Source organism: Peromyscus californicus, unplaced genomic scaffold (genome assembly GCF_007827085.1).
Source record: "Peromyscus californicus insignis strain IS unplaced genomic scaffold, ASM782708v3 Scaffold_3__1_contigs__length_106647218, whole genome shotgun sequence".
NCBI lineage: Eukaryota > Metazoa > Chordata > Mammalia > Rodentia > Cricetidae > Peromyscus > Peromyscus californicus.
The window spans coordinates 21,712,318-21,736,307 of record NW_026294551.1 but is presented as its reverse complement, the minus strand read 5'-3'; the positions used below and the strand labels follow the sequence as shown (position 1 = coordinate 21,736,307).

Sequence of the window (23,990 nt, the reverse complement as noted above, 5' to 3'; positions counted from 1 at the left end):
CAGAAAGGGTGCTGTATTTATGTTTTGGCTGTAGGAGGTGAAGTGCTTTCATGAGGGAAAAACAGGAAGGGGCAGGTGGCCCCGACACCTACCTGGGTTTCCTTTTCTGAGGTTGTCACTGCCTCAAATTAGCTATTACCAGATTAGTGATAGAAGACCTATCAAGGAGTACACCAGCAACAGCAGCCTTAAAGATTGTTCTCATACAAGATTTATTCCCCAGCACCCCCCATCCCACCCCCAATTCACAGTGGAGGATTCAGGAGATTCAGAGCAGGATCCCACGGGCACAAGAAAGACCTCCTGGATTTTGCTCTCCTTCCTTCCCTCTTCCTCTTGCCAACTCCCCAGGCATGAAGCTACACACATTCATGCAACACTCGAAATCCCACTCCTTTCCCTCACCTCCCATGTTTGTCCACATGGAGCTCACCTGTAGGACATCTGGCTCTAAGGAAAGAGATATCCAGAGCATTTGAGAACCCTAAAATGGGAAGATGCCATTGCCCCTAACTCTCACTCTCAATGACTAGGAACAGGCACCTAGCCGTTCCCCTTCTCACTGTTAAGTATTTTCACTCCCTGGCCTCTGTACCTTGTCCATCAACCAAGAGCAAACGTGTTAGCACAACCCCCAACCTGCAGCACATGAAAATGGGCTCTGTCCAACATCCCTCACCCAAATATGGGGGTGCTGGGGGAGTGGTCCCTGAGGATCAGAAAGGGTTAATGCAAGAGGGAAAGAGGGTGGAGAATTTGGCTTGAGCTCTGATTTGGGAGACAGAGAGGCAGTAGGCTGGCAGAGTTAGAACCAATGATCATTTAGGGGGTTTTTGTTTCACATGATTTGACTAGGGACTGCAGAACACATACCCTTCAGAGGGGTCTCTGCTTATTACCAACGTATCCTTACTATCTGGGCTCATCCTTAAAGGAGTTAGGAAGCAGTATGGTAAGAAGAGCTGGTGCAAGAAGAGCTGGTGCTCCTGGGATGAATGCCACAGCCATTTGTAAAGTGCTACTTTGCCACTCCCTGTGGAATATTGCTTCTCCAGAGGAGGAGCAGGGGAAGGAACAGGAACATAAAAATGGACATGATATTGCTTTACTCACTGCTCAGATGGATGGTCAAATGGAGCCAGGGGTTAACAGCACCAAAGACAACCACACAGCTCCAAAAGATTCCATGAGACCTCAAGACAGAGAGGCACTCACCAACCCTACCAGCCATCTGATCCTATAGCTCAAGGTGACATAGAAGAGGCTCCGCCCCACCTCAAGTTCACATTTCTTCAATTCTGCAAGCACTCTGCAGTGCTGAGGGTCAGCCATGGAGAAATGAAGATGGGCTCAGGGACAGGAAGTGGGCCTGCTCTGCAGAACCAAAGCACAAACTTGCTTTGAGAACACAAATCAAATCACGGTAAAAGACAAAAATGACAACTCCTGTAGCTGCTGCCTGACTTCTGTGGCTCCCATGAGGTGGAGAAAAGATGGGCTCTTGTATCAGTGAGCACCCCTGAGCACCCAGACCTAAAAGCAAACAGCACTACCACCTCGATATTGACTCCTCAAGGGGAATCAATATCCCTCCTCGGTTGCCCGTGTGTAGTGCCACCCTAATGGAGCGAAGTCTCTCTTGAGGGAGCGAGCGTCCTCACGTCAGTGACTAAGCACAGAAATGGTGTCTAGCTGGCAGCAAGGTAATGAGTATGTTCTCTCGGCAGGCCTCTGCACCAGCCAGGCCACCCAATGCACAAATAAAATTCAGGGGACAAGAATGGGTTCTTCCCTTGCCCCGTCACAGTAAGTGGGGTGGGGAGAAAAAAAACCCTACATCACAGTGACCCCCTCAAAGGAGTCTCTCCTCAGTGGCTCCTGGAACTGGCAGGGTCTAGCTGATTCAGTTCTGATTGGTCCAGAAGTTCAAAATCATCTCCCTCAGCATCAGTGTCCAGGTCTGAACTAGGGGCCCGGAGGAGGCCTCTTGTTGCTCTTCGGGGAGGTGGGCCAGAAGGGTCTGTCTGGGAGGCCCCTGACAAGGCCAGCTGGATCATGCCCTGGGAGACTAGGCTGGCAAGGTTGCTGGTGAGGTTAGATCCTCCAGGCAGGGACCCAAGCAGGAGCTCTGGCAGTGCAGCCTCTTCCCGACGAGCAGGCAGGACCTGGCTATCCCCAGGCCCTGGTGGGGGGCGGTACATCACGCTGGGCATCCCAATGCTGGTGTCGTCGTCCTCATCCAGGCCAGCAGGATCCACATTAATGGAAGGGAAGTCTGGAAGGTCTCTGGCAAATGATTCCTCCGGATCACTGTGACCATCTAGGTCTGAGAGGACAAGGATATGTGAAACATGGTAGCTACTCGTGCCCCAGACCCACAAAAAGTCAACCCCTACATAACCAGGTGTCCCTACCCTGTACCTTTTTGTTTTGTTTTTTTCAAGACATGGTTTCTCTGTGTAGCCCTAGCTGTCCTGAAACTCACTCTGTAGACCAGGCCGGCCCCCAACTCTGCCTGCCTCTGCCTCCCAAGTGCTGGGAATAAAGGCGTGCACCACCCCCACCCCCAGCATTACTACTACCACTTCTTTTTTTTTTTTTTTTTTTTTGGAGACAGGGTTTCTCAGTAGTTTTGCTGCCTATCCTGGATCTCCTCTGTAGACCAGGCTGGCCTTGAACTCACAGAGATCCGCCTGACTCTGCCTCCCAGTGCTAGGATTAAAGGCGTGTGCCACCACCACCTGGCCCACCCTCTATTTCTTAAGATACAGCAGAACCTGTGGGACCGGTCAGCTTTTCTCATCACTCAGATGGCCATGACTACTAATTGCCAGAGAACTCTGTCTTCCTCTACTGTGTCCAGGATGCTAGAGGCAAAGACTAATGCGGCACTGGGGGCTTCAAGAAAAGCAGCAGTACCATGGGGGTCATACCACACCCTCAGGTGACTCTGCTACTTGAGCCACAACCCAGAAGAGGAGGGGGCAACAGTAAGCCCCCTGGTCCAAGGAAGCTACAATGCCAAAGTCAGAGTTAGTATCAACTCAGGTCAAAGGTTCTCACCTTCAGAGCCTTCTGTTAGAGGTGTCTGGCCTCTTGACAGATTAAATGTGCCGTTGTCTGTACAGGAGACCTCAGCGTCAGAGTGCTCCGAATCTGTGATAGCCAATTCCCTGGCCACAGTAGAATCATCCAGCTTACAAAAAGAAACCACCAACAAGTCTGAGATGATGCCATCAGCAATCCGCTTTACTGATGCAACCCCAGAAGATACCCAAGCCCCCAGTGAAACCAAGCAGATGGGAGCTGCACCCACAACCCTGGCTCCTGTTTGGTTCTCAAAAGGGAACATTCTTTCTCATCAACCTTTTGAGCTCAGGCACTCTTAGGTAACCAGAAAAATAGACTTATTAACCAAACCTCTAGGCACACTGGCTCCATAAAGATTTATGTCAGCTCCAGGTTTTTCCATAATGGTAAAGTAAAAGGAAACCCAAGTGAACGTGCTGTTCACCAGACTCAAACTGAATTCTAGGGCCCCATTCAACACCGGGTTCTCTCCTCAGCACTGCTATTGAGGGTAATGGGAATCTAGGGTCTGAGGGTCCTTGATGGGCTTAAAACCTGGTTACCATCTAAATGTGAGCTGCCGGGTGGAGAAAGAAGAATTAAGAGAGCAGGCCAGTGGAGCAGCTTCCATACGAAGATACCTGGGGACAGAAGGCAGCAAGCTCCTCTTCACTGTCACTGTGGTTGTCCAGGGCACGGTCTGGGTGTAGAGCTCTGCGGCACACTATGTGCAAAGAGCAGAAGACCTTGACGCTTTCAAGGGAAAATCTCCCCCTTGGACTCCAAAAACATCACAACACAAGAAGAGGCCCTCTAAATATGGTCCTAAGTCTACATAGCAATATCTAAAGGTCAGGATGCTGAGACTAAGTAGTAACACATGAGACTACATCTCTCCTCCAACATCCCTCCTTCTTCCAACCCCTACACATCTCTAGAGATTCTGGCTAGAAGATAAACTACCAAACCACCCAGCAACTCTGAGGATCTGCTAGGATTAATACAAAGCAAAGTGGTAAGTGGGCGCAGTCATAGGGAGGTGCTCACCTTGGTTAAATGAGGCTTTTAAAGACTGATACTTTACAACTAGTTGGCCCAGATGAAGCTGGTGACCACATACAGGATTCTCTGAAGACCAGGGCTTAGTGAAACACCCAAACTGATAACAGCAAAAAGAGGGACACACTTGCGCTACCCTCTTTGTGTTAGAGCTCAGGCTAGCAGTGCACTCCAGCATCTCTGGTGGCTGTTTTCAATCCACTTTGGAAGACAGCTCTCATTAATGGAAAGAGACTAGCGTAAAAGTGCAAAACCACCAACATTAACATCTACTCAGTTCACAACCACTTCAATCTCAAGGTTGATGTAAAGATTATTTAAAACTGTATAAAAGCAGTCAATACAGTGTTCGGACACTTGAAAGGTGTTTCATAATAGCAGATGGACTATGGACATCTTCAATGTCTTTCACTCAACTGAGAGTTTTTCTCGAATCAGTTTAAAATGGGAGCCTATAAGATTCCAAGTGAGAAAAGTTGGCAAGCCTGCCTACGTTTCTCAGAAATAGAATATTACAATTCCTCACCACCTTGCATTCCTACCAACCACTCCCTACTTCTACTTGAAATTTTAAAGTGACTTTTCTCTATTTACTGTTTCTGTATACATGTGAAATGGTGCACCTGTGGAAGTCAGAGCACAGCTCTAGTGTGTGTGTGTTCTCTCCTTCCACCATGAAGGTCTTAGGGATTAAACTCAGGTCATCAGGCTTGGGGACAAGCACCTTTATCTGCTGAGCCATCTCATGGGCCCATTTTTCCCACTTTTAAAGACTCTTCCAGTATGTGAGACCTGGCTTCTCTTTCTCAACTGTTAGGTAGAAGAAAGCCACCCCACGACAACACTCACATTGTCTTTCTCTCTGCTTGGACATCATGTAGCCACGGACACTGAAGTCCAGCCGCTGCAGAGCTGGCTTCAGTCGCACATAGGCTCGATCCCACAGTCGGTGATAGACAGCCAGCGGCCACATCATCACAGTGACAACTGAGAAGAGTGGAGACAGCAGGAAATGGAGAGCGCACAGTGATCCCCCCTCCCTCTGCTGCTGTGTCCTCAGGCTCAACAGTGCACAACCATCCCACTTACTTCCGCTGGCCCCTCCACTAATGACCCTACTATACAGAGTTTTCCAGAGCAGGGACTTCTGTAGCCATCCACAGGGTACAGGCCATGGCTATATACAATAAAATATGTTACAGACAGTCCAGGGACAGAACCAGGAAGTATGGACATATAAAGCAAAATGGTGACAACCTGTCATGTGATTCTGAGATAAATTATATCTAAAAAATAGTACACCTAGATGCCCAGCATGATGGCACACGCCTTTAGTTCCAGCATTTGGGAGGCAGAGGCAGGTAGATCTCTGTGCGTTCATGGCCAAATTGCTCTACAAGGTGAGTTCCAGGACAGGCAGGGCTATGTAGAGAGTCCCTGTCTCAAAGAAACAAACATATAAACAAATAAAATGAAATAATACACCTGGAACTAATTTCTTCCAGCCTCAAACAGTACATGCCAGTAAAAAGTAACTACATTATAGAAAGTCCTCCAGAGCAAGAACAAGGAGAAGGAACCTGAGAACTGTCTGGAAAGCTTCTCCATAAACAGAGACAGTCTTTCAGGGTGGGACACCATGTACATTGGTGAACCCTCATCAATGTCTACACCTTGGTAAAATAGGCTAGGAACAGCCATCAGCATTAGGAAGATTGAGAACTACTGCCCTAGACCCAAAGCTGACTATGACTGGAAAAGCTATGAGCAACATACAGCTTGTAGGGGAGTACATTCACACTTACGCATCAAGTAGGACAGCAAGAGCCCAGGGATGTAGCGGCCCAGCATGACCAGAAAGGTCAGTATCCCACAGCTCAGCAAGCAGAACTGGAAAAAGCAAGAAGCAGTAGTAAGTTTCTGTCATCTAGCAAAGGACCGGGGTGGGATGGGGATTAATGGAGATGGGATTGAAGGTTCTTTATGACCTGAGTCAAGCTGGGCACGTCAGAATGACAGCCACAGCTACTCGAGTCCAGTGGTGACTCTGTTTGGGCAGACAAGAGAACATTCCCTTCTACTCAAGCTTCTTTTACATGGCTAACCCCATACAGCTCTACCTTTCATGCCAGGAAATTGGTTTAAGTAAGTTTTAGCCAAAAATTCTCTCTGAAAACACATATAGGTGGTGGGTTTTTTTAAGTAAAAGTAAGAAAACAAAAATATAAAACCCTGTAACTTATCATGTTTAATATGACACAGAATGCACACAAGCAAGCTTTTCTTCCCTTCTTGAGACAAGAAAATGGCCTGCTCTCTGGGGCTGGAGATGTAGCTTAGCTGTAGAGCTTGCCTAGCATGCAGGAAGCCCTGGATTCGATCCCCAGCACGGAGAGAAATTTAAGGGGAAAAAAAGGAAGAAACAAAATGGCTCCTCCAGGTGACGAGCACACCGAACACGGAGTCATGCTCCTGCCTTTACTGTAACGGCCAATCAGAGCCTTCCTATAACCTGCCTTTACCGTAACGGCCAATCAGAGCCTTCCTGTAACCTGCCTTTACTGTAACGGCCAATCAGAGCCTTCCTATAACCTGCATTTATATAACGGCCAATCAGAGCCTTCCTATAACCTGCCTTTACTGTAACGGCCAATCAGAGCCTTCCTATAACCTGCCTTTACTGTAACGGCCAATCAGAGCCTTCCTATAACCTGCCTTTACTGTAACGGCCAATCAGAGCCTTCCTATAACCTGCCTTTGTTTCTATGACCCTCAAGTCTTCTCCTCTATGAATGAGGATACACTGTGAATGAGGATACATGTTTCAACTTAACATGAGCTGAACTGAAGGCCAGAGCTTAAAGTGAGAAGGGAAGGCTTACCTTGCCTGGGTTTTGCTTTTTGAAAAGCAAAAGATTCCTTAGGAAAATGGTCCCACTAACCCAGACTTCAGCTACATGGTGGCAGAGCTCGGGCACGCTGAGCAACCGAGGGTGCACAAAACCCCAACTACGGGAGAGAGAAGGGGGAGCTGTGAGAGGAGGCTGTTTAGGGCCCCCCAACTGTGCAGGCAGGCAATGCTTCCGGGTTTATACAAGGGCTGGGAGCGGCTAGTCCCAGGTGCTCTGGAGGTGAAACATGTCTTTCTTCTTGGCTCACCAGGTTGAAACTTGAATTTGGGGACTAGGAAGACAAACTTGTTCTGACAACTCCACCCTATGAGCAAGTGGTTCAAGTCACATGTTTGAACCTGCCACTAGCTCCAAGGCCCTTTGTGCCTAAAACACCATCTTCAGCACACTTGGACCATTGCAGTTCCCTAGACTACCATATCCAGGGGTAAAGTAAAATCATGGTCTCACCGACTCCACTGCAGCCGAGAGGGGAGGCAACGTGGGGGACAAAGCAAAGCCAAAATCAATCCCAGCAGAGGAAATTCCTTCTATCAAACATACGGGGTGGGTGGATTAGGGACGAAAGCAGAGGCTCTCCAAGACACACAGGGATCTTTAGCATTGGCTTGCTGATGCCAGGAACCAATGTTTTCTGACCCAGACTTAAAAATAGCCACAGGTCACAGAAAACACCAAACGATGCAATATAAAAGCCAAGAGACAAATTAAATCAGTGGTCTCTAACTTTTCACACTGTGGCTTACTAATACAGCTACTTCCCTGGCATGTCAGGTTCTAAGTCACTAATGTTCCTTTTCCAGAAAGTTCTCATCCTATAAAGATGAGAAGACACTGAGTATTCTCAACTTGAACTTTAGGATTTGTTATTATTTTTGAACAGACTAGGTGTATAATGTTGTGTCCAGAATATGGGGCTAAAAACATGTAATCAGAACAATACAACAGAATCCATCAAAACAACAAAAAAGTAGTAATTGGAATTCCATACCTTTCATTGTCTAATGCATCAGGTCTTGGCACTACAATATTAAAACAAACACCAGTATTAGTTGGCAGACAAAAACTAAACATGAAAATATTAGGCTGCCTCTTGGTCTGACTGTTCAAGAGTTAATGTTTAAGAAAAAGTAAACATTATTAGACAGTAAAAAGGAGCCCCCATGTTATATTGGCAGAGTTAGGGAGCTGCTGACAACGGAGTAATGGTTTATAAAGAAAGGTACAAATGGACCACTAGAGCTGTACATACTGACTACTTCAGCTAACAGCCAAGGTGTATGAGCACAGTCCATCCATCCCGTGAGCATGTCCAACTGCTCAGACACATCAGGATGTGCCAAACTTCTAAGGCATGTTGTAACTACTCAACTCTAGAGACCTGCCTGTTTTGTTTAGAGACACCTATTATCTGCTCTGAACAATGTCGTCTTTTGACAGTCACAGACATGAAACAGGCTGATTACTTGAAGACTCTATAAAATAAGATAGCAATGTACTTAAAAGCTACAGACTGCAGTCTGAACGTCTGCCAGCACCTCAACCCTGCCATGGCCAGAATCCACATCAGGTTCAGTCTCCCTCAGTGCCCCTGACCACTCCATCGCCCTGCCCGTGTGTAAGCGCAACCATTCTCCCACTCTTGCGCTAAAACCCCCAAGTCGGCCTCCCGACTCTAAACACATCTGCTGTGCGTCAGTGCTGAAGTATCCTCCTCCTCCTCCATACTCTCCAAAGCACCCATCCCTGAGTTTCATGACACCCTGACTTCTTCCCACAGAGACACAGCTGCAGTTCTAACAGAGCTTCTGCCTTCCCCTTTGGTTCATTCCATCCACCCTATAAAACGATATCAAATCAATCTCCACTCTCAACTCAGTATGCAGCTCTACTTTTAAAAACCCTTAAATGATCATTCACTACCCAAACATGTAAGCTTGACTTTCAAGAACTTAATGCTCAAATCTGCTCCCAGGAGATCCTTTGCAAGTTGTGGGTCTCCTGTTTGTCAGGTTGATTTGTTTGTTTGTAGCGAAGATCTCACGTCTCAGACTAGCCTCCATTTTACTGCATAGCTAAGGCTGGCTCTGAAGTCCTGACGGACTGGCCTAACAAGAGTGTGACACCGTCACTAGTCTGTAGGTATCTAGTCAAGCTGCTGGCCTGCCTAGAAAGGTATTCTCTTTATCTTCCACAGAGTTTGCTTCATTCAATGACTGAAATGGGGATAAAACGCCAGGCGGTGGTGGCACATCTTTAATCCCAGCACTCCGGAGGCAGAGGCAGGCTTATCTCTGTGAGTTCCAGGCCAGCCCAGTCTACAGAGGGAGATCCAGGACATCCAGGGCTACACACATACACACACACACACACACACACACACACACACACACACACACACACACAAAGAAAAAGGAGTATCATATTATTTTTTATTACATACAAGTTTTTGAAAAGAAAACACATATTTATTTCTTTCTTCTTTTTCAGACAGGGTTTCTCTGTGTAACAGCCCCAGTTGTCTTAGAACTCTTTGTAGACCAGGCTGGCCTCAAACTCACAGAGATAAGCCTGCCTCTGCCTTCTGAGGGCTGGGATCAAAGGTGTGTACCACTACACCCGGTGAGAAATCATATTTCTTAGTGCTTATTATATAATTTAAAAGAAATTCTTGGGAGATAAATCGATGCTGCCTGGAGCTAGGCATGGTAGTACATACTTGTAATCCCAATATTTGGGAGGAAAGGCAGGAGAATTAGGAATCAAAGTCATCCTCAGCTACATAGTAAATTGGAAGCTAGCTTGGGCTACGTGAGTCACTGGGTTTTGTTTTTGTTTTAATTGGTGGCCAGACATGGTGGTACACATCTTTAAACCCAGTACTAAAAACGGAGAGGTAGATGAACCTCTGTGAGTTTGAGGCCAGCCAAAGCAACACAGACTCTGTCTCAAAAAAAAAAAAAAGAGTGGGGGAGGAGGGGGCCGGAGAGATGGCTTGGCAGTTAGGAGCACGGACCCTCCTCTAGAGGACCGAGGTTTGATTCCCAGCACCCATGTGGCAGCTAACAACCGCCTATAACTCCAGTTCCAGTGGATCCAATGCCCTCTTTGGGCCTCTGTGTGTATCAGGCACACAAGTGATACACAGACAGACATGCAGGCAAAACATCCATTCACATAAAATAAGAATGAACTGATGTTGTCTCAGTAGATAAGAGTATCCAGTAAGATCATTTAAGTCAAAACAAAACAAACAAAAAACTGTGAAGACTGCAAATTCCTCAGGCCAGTTGTACTGACAACATCACCTCAGGTGGCAGACACACAGATCTGCTGACAAGAATGTAACAGCAGAAAGGTATAACCCAGCTCTATGGACCCACAGATGAGGCATAAGCTTTTCTTTTCTTTTTTTTCAGACAGGGTCTTTCTATACAGCTCTGGCTGTCCTGGAACTCACTATATAGACCAGGCTGGCCTTGAACTCAGAGATCCACCTGCCTCTGCCTCCAGACTGCTGGGATTAAAGGTGTGCACCACCACCCCTGGCCTGAGGCTTATTTTTCAAATGTCTCCTAAAACAAGTAATTCAGACTTCAGTTACCACATACCCCTCAACAAACAAACAAACAAACAAGCAAAAAAAAACCAAACAAAAAACAAAACCTAAAGGCAAAAATCACATAAAAAGTTGTTGCCAGTTCAAATTGTTCTAAAATGCTACAAATCTTACCTTTTATCTCAGGCCAAATTTTGTTCTTCCATTGGTCAATACAGACAATGATCATCAAGCTGAATGCAAGTAAAAACACAAAGCGCAGGGACGTCAGTGCAAAAAACCTACAGAGAAAGGAAAACAGAAGAGGGTCACTAAGCAATGAAGCCAGTTCAAAAAGGATCACATGTGCACCACGGGCTGCAGGGACACCCGAGATCTAGTCCGAGGCCTCGGTGGTTGCTCAGAGGTGAACCAGTTATACACCTTGGTTAAATCACGCCAACTTTCCAGACATCAGCTATTTTCCTATGGAGACAGTAATTTGCTTCTGTAAAGGTAAAGGACTAAATCAAATAACCTGGAGATCCTTTCAACTTTCCAGTCTATTCAGTTCAGGGACAAGTCAGGACGAAAGCAAGTATTTACTTACCTGGTAAGCCCTAATACAAGTTACCCTAATACAAGTCAATGTAGCACATTCTGTCCCTATGCCCATCTATCCCTGCACTTCTCACTCTTCCCCCATCATTGGTTCTCTGTTTCAGACAGTTTCACGTCTACTGTCATGCCATACATACATACATACATACATACATACATACATGACTTGGTGTAGCAATATACAACTGAGGAAGCACAAATGAGAGAAAGCATATGGTACTTGTCTTTCTGAGACTGACTTGTTTAATAGGATTATCCCCAGTTGTATATCAAGTGGGTATGTGTGTAGGTCAGAAGTCTCTATCATTCCAGACAGGTCCTCCAACAGTGCCCTGGTTGTCTTGGATCTCATCATGTAGTCCAGGCTGGCCTTGAACTCACAGAGATCTACCTACATGTCTCCTGAGATGAAAAGTGTGGCACTATATATGGCATTCCACTTTATCATTTGAAACAGGGTTTCTCAACGAATCCAGAGCTCATCAACTGGACAGACTTCTGACCACTGAGTTCCAGGGATCTGTCTGTCCCTGACCTCTCAGCACTAGAGTTACAGATGTGTGACCACACCAAGCTTTTACATGGGTGCTGGAGACCCATGTTCAGGTCCTCCTGCTTGCATGCCAGAATGTGGCTGCCAGGCGGGCGGTGGTAGCACACGCCTTTAATCCCAGAACACGGGAGGCAGAAGTTTGAGGCCGGCCTGGTCTACAGAGTATGTTCCAGGACAGCCAGGGGCAACACAGATAAACCTTGTCTCAATAAACAAACAAACAAACAAAAAAGCATATACTTATATACTAATAATAAACAAAACAAAAATTAGGCCAGACATAGTGGCACATATCTTTAACTTAAGCACTTTGGAGGCAGAGGGTGAATCTTTGAGTTTGAGGCCAGCTTGGTCTATAATATAGAAAATCCCAGGCCAGCTGGGTCTACATAGTGAGAACCCTATCTCAATAATAATAATGATAAAAATTAAATTTAAGTAGAAAATGAAGTTAGGTGACCCTGAGTTTGATTCCCTAAAAAGAACCATTTTGTGAACTTTAATAAATTCATTTCCTCGTGAGTAATGTGGTGTTAACAAATCTTGAGCTGAGGATGCAGTTCAGTTGGTAAACTGCCTGCCTAGCATACATGAAGCCCTAGTTTGATCCTCAACACCAAATAAAACCGGTGTGGTAGCTCACACATACAATCTCAGCACTTGGGAGGTAGAGGTAGGAGGATGGGAAGCTCAAGGTCATCCTTAGCTACACAGTGAGTCTGAGGACAACCTGGGTGTCTACTGTAAGACTTTCTCTTCTTTTCTTTCTTTGTCCCTTCTTTTTAAAGGAAGCAACAGACTTATACCTATAAAATGAAACATTTGATCCTGGCCAAAAAGCCAGGAAGAAAATGCAAGGCACTAACACCTACCTAACACAGTCCTGCTCAGCTGTTCCATGTCACAGTGGAACTAGGTAGTCACACAACAACTGAGCAAACAGATGGGGGTGACCAAGTCATCACCTTGGAATACCTTCAGCTCAATACTTGCCTAATAACATTATATAATCACAAAACAAGCCTTAAGGATAGTGTTCTCATACTATAAAAACAAAAAGGCTAGGACAGAGCTCAGTTGGTAGGGTTCTCAGCTTGCACAAAGGCCCAGCTTTGATTCTTAGCATTCCGGAAGTAGAAGCGGGAAGATCCAAATGGCTTCACAGGGAGTTTAATATCATGCTATGCCACATGAGACAGTCTTCAAAGAAGAAAATAAACTGGACATGGTGACATATGCCTTTTATCCCAGCACTTGGAAGACAGAGGCAGCAGCCAGACTGGTCTACATAGTGTGTTCCGGGACAGCCAGAGAGACTCTATCTCAAAAATAAATAAATAAACAAAAAAAAATAAATTAAAAAAAATTAAAAGCTTGTATAAGACACTCAGATCAATCCCCAGCATCAAAAATAAAGAAGGCTTATCTGGGCATACACATAAGACAAATGCACACACAACAATTGGCAAAGGAACTCCAGATTTTGTCTATAGACATTTCTGTACAATAAGTATCAACGCATACTACTGGTACACCTTAAAATAAAATACATTAAAATGAAGGATGAAAGGAAATGAGACCCAGAAACCCAGGTTACCAGTGACAACTCTATTCCTGTTTTCCTATCCAGCACTTAATTACACATGGGATTAAAGAAGGAAAGCAGCTTAGCAGAAATAACTGGAGAGCTTCCTCAGGTCATTAATCTGCTCAAAGCTAGTACATCTTCAACAATTAAGCGAATTCAACAAGGCCACACTAAGGGCTTGGTCACCACTCCCCAGTGCTGCTACAACTGCTCCCCTCCATGCATTTGAAAGCACTCTCTGAGGGGCAAGCCAGGCTACAGTCACCCCTTCCCAGAGCACTGGCTGCTGACTAGCAGAAACTCAGGCAGGGAGGATGTTTAGCTCCTTTAGAGGTGGTTTTCCTAAAACAACAGCAATACAAATACTGTTTTCCAGCCAGGCCCAGGGGCACAGGCGTGAGCCCTGCACTTCAGAGGTGGGAGCAATAGACAGGGTCAGGAGTCCAGGAGCGGGGCTGCAGGAGAGCTTGTATCAAACAAATCAACCTAGACTACCTTACAGAAGCAGGTCACAACTCTACCTTCCCATTCTCACTGCCTGAACTTCACCTGAACAAGCCAACCTGAGGACCTACTGGCCAGGGTCAGGAACCCAAGTACAGAGTAACAAAAGTGCACTGCTCCTTATCCCAGGACGTAGACAGCAAAAGAAGATCCACAGATCTCCGTGAGGAGCCAGGCATACACTGTCACAGTGTCACACTGCCAGGCCTGTCACAAAACAAGTAGAAATACTAGAGTAAAAAGTTACTCAAGTACAGTTGTGTAGCAATAAGGGATGAAGACATATAAAATGGATTTGAAAGACAAATGATAAGAGAGAGAGAGAGAGAGAGAGAGAGAGAGAGAGAGAGAGAGCACACAAGCAACTGACAGACAAGTGGTTAGGAATCCGCACAAGAGGGAATAAGGAAAAAAAGACATCCAGACTAGGAGCAGGGTGCACACCTATAATCCTAGTACTCAGGAAACTGAAGCAGGGGACCAACAGTTTGAGGCTAGCCTGAACTATATAATGAGATCTTTCTAGAAAACACACACAATTCAAACCCCAAATCCACAAAATGTGTTAAAATAGCATACAAAATACTTTTCAGAAACTACAATCAGCAGAAAAACTTTCCAACTAAGCAAAAAACAACTGCAAATATAACCAACTCGGAATATGTATACATGAATCATTTAACGGCGGGTGGTTTGGCCTTTCTGCTTACTGTACTTACTTATCTATTTTTTTCTTAATGACTTTCCTTACTTCTAAGGGCCAGCATATTTGTTGAAGGTTTAAAAAATGTAAGAAATAATAAAATGCCAGATATTATGGCACACACCTTTAATCCTAGTACTCAGGAGGTAGAGGCAGGCAGATCTCTGTGAGTTTGAGGCTAGCTTGGTCTACAAAGTTCCAAGACAGCCAAGGCTACACAGAGAAACCCTGTCTCAAAAAACAAACAAATCCAAAAAAGAAATCATAAAAAATAAATATATCACTATGAAATAATCTGATTTGCACCCTACCTTATTATTTCACTCCCAGTACCACCACCCACCCACACACCCACCCACACACACCCACCCACCCACCCACCCACACACACACCACACACACACACCCACACACCCACACACACACCCACACCACCCACACACACCACCCACCCACCCACCCACACACCCACACACACACACACACCACACACACACACACACACACCCACATACACACACCACCCACCCACACACACACACACACACACCACACACACACACACACACACACACACACACACACACACACACACACCACACACAACCCCGCCAAGCATAGTGGAAAACTGAGGGAAGAGAATCCTAAGTTTGAAGTCAGCCTGGGCTAGCTACCTAGTCAGACAGAAAAAAAGGGGAGAGAAAGATGGAGGGAGGGAGGGAATGTGGGGGAGGAAAGGAGAGAAAGAAAAGAAAGAGGAGGGGGAGGAAGGGGGGAAAGAGAAGGAACAGAGAAAGAGAATTCTAACCCTGAATCTGATCAGGTTTCTGAAGTCAATCAGCTCACACAAAACATAGGACAGGAGAGCATCCGAAGCCACGGGGATGCAGCAGCACAGTCTCAAGGGCACTCTCTGGACAAGGGAATCTGCTCAGAGCAAGCAGACACAACACACACATTTCACTCTATTAGCCCAAGTCAACAGTTTGTTTGTTCGTAATACCAAAGTACCATTTTTGAAGAAAAAAAAAAAAAGCAGACATTTCAGCACTGCACGAAATCATTTTTCCATATGATAAAACTAGTGCATTTTAAACATCTATTTTACAGAGGCATATGTGAAATTCAAGTTTTGAAAATGATCCACCACCCACATATATATTCTACAAAGTGAAGATTAGTACCTTAATTTAAAAATACTAACATACAAAAAACATTGGGAGGCTAGCAAGATGGCTTAGGATAAAGGTACTTGCTTGGTTACCAAGCCTAGCAACCTGAGTTCAATCCCTGGAGCACACGTGGTAGGCAAGAGCCAACTCCTACACCTTATCCTCTGACCGTCACATTTGTGTCCCTGAATGTGTACACACACAATAAATGGGAGCTGGAAAGATGGCTGAGTGGTTAAGAGCACTTGTTCTAGCAGAGGACCTGGGTTCAATTCCCAGAACCTACATGGAAGTTCACAACTATCTGTAACTTCAGTCCCAGGTAATCCAACACCCTCTGAAGGCACTAGGCATGCACATAGCGTACATATATACATGTGGGCAAAACACTCATGCACATAAAATTAAGTCTAAAATAAACAAATGCAAACAAACCACTGGGAAGTACAATTTGTGGTTTGAATGAGAATGTCTGAATGCTTGGTCCCTAGTTAAATTATTGGAACTCTTTGGGAAGGTAGGTGTGACCTGTTAGAGGAGGTATGTCAATGGAGGTGTGCTTCCTAGTTTCAAAGGCCCATGCCAGTACCAGTGTCTCTTTTTCTATCTGCTGCCTGTGGATCTGGATGTAAAAAACTCTCAGCTACTGCTCAAATAACATGCCTGTCTGCTTCCCACCATGATGATCAAGGACTAACACTCCAAAACTGTAAGCAAGGGGGCTGGTGAGATGGCTCAGCGGTTAGGAGCACTGGCTGTTCTTCCAGAGGGCCCAGCTTCAATTTCCAGCACCTACATGGCAGTTCACAACTGTCTATAACTCCTGTTCCAGGGGATTCAACACTCTCACACAGACATACATGCAGGGAAAACACCAATGTACATAAAATACAAATAAATAAATTAAAAAAAACTGTAAGCAAGCTCCCAATTCAACAATTCTTTCATAAGAGCTGCCTTAGTCATGGTGTCTCTTCACAGCAATAGGACAGAAACTAAGACATACAATATACCTAATTTTAAAACTTTTCTTGGTTGGGGATTTAGCTCAGTGGTAGAGCACTTGCCTAGCAAGCGCAAGGCCCTGGGTTCGGTCCTCAGCTCTGAAAAAAAAACCCAAAAACAAACAAACAAAAAACCTTTCTCACTTAAAAAAAACATAAACATGTTTTTCATGTTACCAGAATAGCAACAGTAACTTTAAAAATGATTGCATTATACATACATACATACATACTTACCTACCTACCACTGGTCTTTTAAAAACATTTTATAATTAAGATATTACCAATTTTTGATGTTAAAAAAAAAAAGAAAGAAAGAAACAACCTGAGCTGGGGATGTAACTTAGAGCTTCTCATGCACAAGGTCCTGGGTTTGAGCCCAAGCACTATATAAATGGGAAGTAGCGGTGTGCACACAGTAATTCCAGAACTGGGGAGGTGGAGGCAGTAGAAGGATCCTCGGCTGCATAAACCAGCCTAGGCTACATGAGACCCTGCCTGAAAACAAAAAGCAAAAAAAAAAGAAAAGAAACAGCAGGGCCAGTGAAATGGCTATGTGGGTAAAAGCAATTGCCAAGGAAACCTGATGACCTTTGACCCCAGAACTCACAGTGAATAAAAAGAATCTACTCCCAAAAGTTGTCCTCTGACCTGCACATGCACACCATGGCAGTCACCCCCCCCCACACACACACCACCCCACCACCCCCGAGACAGGGTTTCTCTGTGTAGTTTTGGTGCCTGTCCTGGATCTCGCTCTGTAGACCAGGCTGGCCTCGAACTCACAGGCAACTATCACCATTATCTAATTTTAGAGACGTGTCATCATCCTCAATAAACACATACCCATCATCAGTCACTCCCTATCTCTTCTGTCCCCAGAAAAGATGTTAACCAATTAGCTTAGAAAATGTTGCCAAACTACTTCCTAGAAAAGCCATACAATGTAGGCTCCTATCAGTCACGAGTCTGTTTTCCCACATAGTCCCAAGAATTAAACATTATCAATTTTTAAAACTTAATTAGCAGCCAGGCATAGTGGTGCAGTTTTGATCTCAGCACTCAGGAAGCAGAAGCAGGCAGAACTTTGTGTGTTCAAGGCCAGCCTGGTCTACATACTGAGTTCCAGGATAGCCAGGGGTATATACTGAGACCCAGTCTCAAAATAAAATAAAACAAAATAAACTTAAGAGAAAATTGTAACACAATTTGATTTCTATTTATTTTTTAATTAATTTATTCTATGCATATGAATGTTTCACCTGCATGCATAACATGCACCACATGCCTGCTTGTTTGTTGGATCCCTGGAACTGGAGATATTGTAATCCATCATGTGGGTCCGAGGAATCAAATCTAGTTCCTTTGCAGAGCTAAAAGTACTCATAACCACTGAGCCATCTCTCCAGTCCCTATACTTTAATTTTTAAAATATCAGTGAGAATAAAGGTAGTTTGTCTGTTTGTTTTAAACAGAGTTTCTCTGTGTAGCCTTGGCTGTCCTGGAACTCACTCTATAGACCAGGCTGGCCTTGAACTCAGAGATCCACCTGCCTCTGCCTCCCAAGTGCTGTGATTAAAGGCGTGCACCGCCGCCGCCACCACCACCACCAGGCTGAGAGTAAAGTTTTATATATCCACTGTTTTTCCTTTTGGGAAGGAAGGTGTTAAGACAGTCTCAAGCATAGCCCAGGCTGGCCTAGAACTCACTAGATAGCTGAGGATGACCTTTAACTCTTGATTCTCTTACCCTCCCCCCATACACCCAAATGCCTGGATTATGGGCCTGCAGCACCACACAAGGATTATTTTCCTTTTGTAAACTGTCCCTTCATTTGTTGGGGGCTAAAATCAGATTAAACTGCCAGCCCAAATAAAATGTGTTCCTTGGAACAATATGGTGTCCAAAAAAGATGAGAAATTCTAGAAATAAACAGTTTTCTGGGGGGCTGGAGAGATGGCTCAGGGGTTAAGAGCACAGACTGCTCTTCCAGAGGACCCGGGTTCAATTCCCAGCACCCACATGGTGGCTTACAACTGTAATTCCAGTTCCAGGGGACCCGACACTCATGCAAAACACAAATGCACATAAAATAAAAATAAATGAAAATTAAAAAACAAAACAGTTTTCCAGAAGGGAGTTAACTATAACATGGATTCTCTAGTAATAATAGAAATTAGAGCCAGGAGGCGGGTGGCGCATGCCTTTAATCCCAGTACTCAGGAGGTAGATGCAGGCAGATCTCTGTGAGTTCGAGGCCAGCCTCATCTACAGAGTGAGATCCAGGACAGGCACCAAAACTACACAGAGAAACCCTGTCTCAAAAAAGCCAAGAAAAAAGAAGAAATAAATAAATAAATTCGGAGTTTGTTATAAATAATATTAATTTGCCTAGCATACAGGAGGCTCTGGGTTCATTCCACAGTAACACATACAATCATAAATAACGATGACACATCTATTTCCAATCAAAGATGTTATTTCTAGGTTCCTTTGTTGTTACAGAGCACGCTTGTCTCTGTGGCACTTCAGAACAAAGCATCCCGTTCTATAGGGCCAGTGAGCCCATTACTGTGCAGCACTTGTGACTACCTAGTTAATGAGCCAGTCACTGGTAAATGAAAAGGAAAAATTAACCCAACCTATATCACATAATGAGAGCTGTTGCTTGCACAAAAAAAACAGAAGTGAAACCAGCTAGCTGCTAATGACCCACCCGACCCTAAAACGGAGAAAGTACCAACCTTCCAGACAAAGCAGAAGGCCAGGCTGGCGGCACCCTCAGAGGCAGACAGTTTGCCTAGTGTTCATGAAGCCCCAGGTTAAACCTCAGCACTAAAACAAACAAATGACTAATCCACCTCCATGGCAAAGAGGGAAAGCTGAGGAAGACATTATTGGGAGCCTTCTAGGGGCTCCCAATGAGACAAAAGAGCCCTACCAAGGCAAGAGACTCCCAAGAGCAGAGGCCACTTTTGGTTCCATGGACCCTGTCTTTAAGCAAAAACAGAAGGAAAAAAAAAAAAAGGAAGGAAGGAAGGAAGGAAGGAAGGAAGGAAGGAAAAAGAACTGATAACCAGAAACAATTGTCAATTTGTTTCATCTAAAATTTGATGATTTCATCTAAAATATAGACAGTCTATATAGTCGCAGACAGGAACTCACTATACAGAACAAGCTAGTCTTGATATCACAGAGATGGGCCTGCTGAGTGCCGGGGCTAAAAGCGTGTACCACTCTCATCTGTCAGTTTTTCCCCCAAAGAATAAATGTCTCTATTTAAATGGGCTTTCCTTGCCATTTAAAGAAATCTTAAAATCAGTAATGCTTATTTTTTTAAATAAAGCATTTCCAGAACTCATTTAAAAAAAAGGGGGGGGTTTCCTCCCTTCCATTTCCTATTCCTTAAAATCAGTAATGCTTATTTTTTTAAATAAAGCATTTCCAGAACTCATTTAAAAAAGGGGGGGGGTTCCTCCCTTCCATTTCCTATTCCTTTTTTTTTTAAGTTGGATTCTAACTTTGTAAATCAGAACTGTTGTATATACCCTTAGTCACTTCGAAGATCACTTTTAATTTTGTTTTTTAGGAAAGGAAAACTATTTTTTAAACCATGCAAACACCATAATCACACAGCCCCTCACACCCCAGTAAAGAATGGTCAACGCTGGTAACAATGGTGACTGAAAAGCAATTCTCAATAGAGAGATCAACAGGGAATCAACTGCAGGCTACGTAACCACCACCCGCGAGCACAGGGACAAAGCTGAAGTCCCTAACTCTCTGTGAGCCACGTGCTGTTCCCGGAGGGGGAGGAAGGGACCTGCAGCACCCACACATTCCCGGGAACCTGTTCTTCTCTGATCCTGTCCCGATACACTCTTGCTGACTTCCAAGGTCTCCCTGCAAATCACTCATCTGCAGATGGCGCTGAGACTAATGAAAATATAAGCTTTTAGAGGGAAGGCCATGATTACCCCAGAGACAGTAACAGGCCAGGGACCAGGAGTGATGTGCGCTGCAAGATTTTTGATAGGGCCACCATAATTTCTCTGGAACCCAGGGGGTGGGGCCTGGAAATACTATGGTGGCACACTATCTTCATGGACTTCTTTTATGAACCTATTGTGTTTAGGAGTTAAGAGGACACAGTCACAGGTACAGAAAAACCACAACTGAGAATACAGAACACTGAAGGAACTTTGTTCTCTGAATTTGGGTGACTTCAAAAAATTATTTCTTTCACTGTGTGTGTGTGTGTGTGTGTGTGTGTGTGTGTGTGTGTGTGTAAGTCAGAGGACAACCTGTAAGAGTTGCATAGGGTCATCAGGCTTGGAGGTAGGTTCTAGTCCCCACTGAGCCAACTCTCTAGCCCTCTGGTAACTTTTTTCTGACACCTTAAACTGCAATAAAACACCTCGGCTTTTGATGCATCATTATTCCTGACAAACAGTGAGACAAAAGTTTTTCAATTTGGTCTTTCTGACCTAAACTAATGACCCTTCTTCAAAATGTCTAAAATCTAAACGATCATTCTTTACTTTCCTAAGTGAAATGTCAACACTCACAAAGACACGAGTGAGATCTGTTTTATCCTTAAACTTCAAAGGAAGTTCACTTCTCCCAGTACAATTCCATGAATGCCAATGTGCAGTCACGCTCGTCTCTAGGACCTGTACCCTTCACAAGGTGTGACTCCCCTCTATATATGACACGCTCAAATACTCGTGTATCCCCCCCCCCCAAGCTTCTGAGTGTGAGATGGGACTGTAACGGTATTGTGGCTACACAGTAGGCAAAATACCGGGAAATGCCAGAGATAAGACCGGCCATAATGTTTTAAGAGATACAAAGCACAAGAGAGGCTCTAAGAAAGATTCTAAACACAGACTTAGCTTAAGTAAACACTACTAGGGCCCAGGCACAGCATGGTGGCCAATGTCTACAGCCCCACCCTTCAGGAGGTGGAGGCAGGAAGGTCGGGAGTTCAAAGCCAGCCTAGGATATAAGGGACCAAAAAAAAAACCAAAAAAACAAAAACAAAAAACACTGTTGGAGACCAGCAAATACTGTTGCAGTTTTAAAATGTGTTGTGGTGCTGGAGAGATGGCTCAGTGGCTGAGAACACAGACTGTTCTTCCAGAAGAGTGTGTTCCCAGCACCTACATTGGGTGGCTCACAATCACCTGTAACTCCAGTTCCAGTGGGATCCAGTGCCTCTAACCTTCGCAGGCACCTGCACTCACTGGCACATATTCCATTACCCCCCACACAAAGGTAATTAAAATAATAGAAATAAATCTTTAAAAACATGTTTTATAAGTCAGGCATAATGGTGTACTCCTTTAATTCCAGCACTTGAGAGGCAGAAGCAGGCAGATCTCTTGAGTTTGAGGTCATCCTGGTCTACACAGACAGTTCCAGGCTAGCAAGGGCTATATAGTGAGACCCTGACTCATTTTTTTTTTTTTTTTACAAAAACGAGTTTTTGGGTTTTTTTTTTATTTTTTGTCCTATCCTTGATGTATATACCTCAACCCCACACTCTACAAACTGGTTTAATAAACACCGATTTCTTTTTCCAGGGGGTTCTGCCTGATTAAATACTAACAATGGAAAGGAAGCTGATGTCTGAAGTCAAGAAAGCAGTACCAAAAATAGATGATATGGGCCTGAAGTGTAGCTTCATTGCTAGAGCACTTGTTTAGCATACAAAAGGTCCTGGGTTCGAGCTCTGGCACCCTAACACACACACACACACACACACACACACACACACACACACACACACACACACACACAACCACGTTGTTGTCTCAGGTTTATCCGGGACACTGTCATCTCATGTAGCTCTAGAGGACTCAGGAACTATCAGTTCCCTTGGAATTTGACCAGTACTTTGGTTATTAATAAACCCAAACTATGTTTGGTAGCCTCTATGAAACCCGAAGTCCACCTAGGTGGTTTCATTGTCCCTGAGAATGAAACAAACAGATACTTAAACATAGTGCCACTTGTCCGGCTAGACAGAACTCTCAGCTCTAAGATATCCTCAAACCCCTGGATTTTAAACCACGGCTAAGGGTGTCGTTCTAATTCCTTGGAAGAGAGAGGAGTTGCAATCCTTAGTGTCTCTGGAAGGGGTGAAATCTCACCATTGTTTCGTAATTTTTTTTCTTAAGACTTCTAATTCTCTTCAGGCTGAAGCTCCATACCGACTTCACCAACTTGACTGGGTGAGACAGTATTTAACATGCTAATTCAAGATAACCGGTTCAAGCTCGTTTTTCTCCTCACACCCATGGATACCTAGGATACCTTTTCAAGACCTTCTGCCTCTTCTCCCACCGTAAGTTAAAACTCTCTGGAAACGACGCTGGAGCAGGCAAGAGAAACGTAGGAGATGGTCTCAAGCGAAATAGCTTTCCCTAGCTAACAAGAGCCACCCGTGGCTCACGGAGACCGACTCAGGACGTTACCAGAAGCTCTGGGAGAGAGTGCGGGGCGAGGGTGCAGGCGCGGGGACAGCAGGCAAGCCGGGCAAGCCCCCGGGAGAACCCGGGGTGCCAGAGCCTGGAGGCGGCTGAGATGGAGGGGAAAGAGGCATCATCAGGCGAGTACGAGAAGCAATCAGGACGGCGAAGGAGACAGGAAAGGGCAGGCGACAGGAAGACCCCCTAGAGCAGCCGGACGAATTCGCGCCTTGTAGGGTTAGCGAGGGTCCGGGTCTCTCACCAGAACGCTGCGTTCAGCCCCAGGCACCACAGGGCGCTCCTGGCGGGCCGCTCCCACACCAGGGCTGCTTGCAGCCGGCTCAGCAGAGGCTCGTAGGGCCCCAGCACCTCCACCAGGGCCCGCTGCGCCGCCTCGACCTGCTGGTCGCGCTCCCAGGAGCCGGACATAGCTCGGCGGCCCCTGAAAGCCAACCCCGAAGCTGGGCCCGGGGCCGCAGCCACCCCTTCGGCCTCCTCCATCTCCCTTCCAGCAGCCACAACATCCGGGGCCACGGCCCGGCAGTCACAATAACACCAACTGCGCAGAAGCGCGATTTGGCTGCGGCGGGGGCCGCGGCGACCCACGCGCGCGCATGCGTACAAACTCCAGCTCGCATTCGCCGGAGCGACGAGAACGCAGCGTCAAAAAAAAATACGTTCCCGGCGCCGAGCGCGATCGGGAGCCGCGCACGCGCAGTCTCCACGACTGAAGCCCGGTGAATGAGGAAATTCCAGATCTAGAGCTTAGTTTTCATTGGCGCGGAGGAAGTTCA

The 23,990-nt window shown here is 45.4% G+C and overlaps 1 protein-coding gene across 2 annotated transcripts; it reads right to left on the bottom strand.

Moving 5' to 3' along the window:
- Positions 1 to 188: 188 nt before the first annotated feature.
- On the bottom strand, positions 189 to 23,785 carry Retreg3 (reticulophagy regulator family member 3). 2 transcript variants are annotated; one of them, XM_052756427.1, is made up of 9 exons: positions 23,459 to 23,785; positions 10,774 to 10,880; positions 8,032 to 8,062; positions 7,011 to 7,137; positions 5,934 to 6,018; positions 4,978 to 5,115; positions 3,711 to 3,793; positions 3,064 to 3,196; positions 189 to 2,326 (listed from the first exon to the last, which is right to left on the bottom strand). In XM_052756427.1, the coding sequence occupies exons 1-9, from the start codon at positions 23,695 to 23,697 to the stop codon at positions 1,869 to 1,871; spliced, it is 1,401 nt and encodes a 466-aa protein (XP_052612387.1). In that variant the 5' UTR covers positions 23,698 to 23,785; the 3' UTR covers positions 189 to 1,868. The 2 variants fall into 2 exon arrangements, with proteins under 2 accessions (XP_052612387.1, XP_052612388.1); XM_052756428.1 differs by lacking the exons at positions 7,011 to 7,137; positions 23,459 to 23,785 and having other exon boundaries at positions 10,774 to 10,840.
- Positions 23,786 to 23,990: the final 205 nt, after the last annotated feature.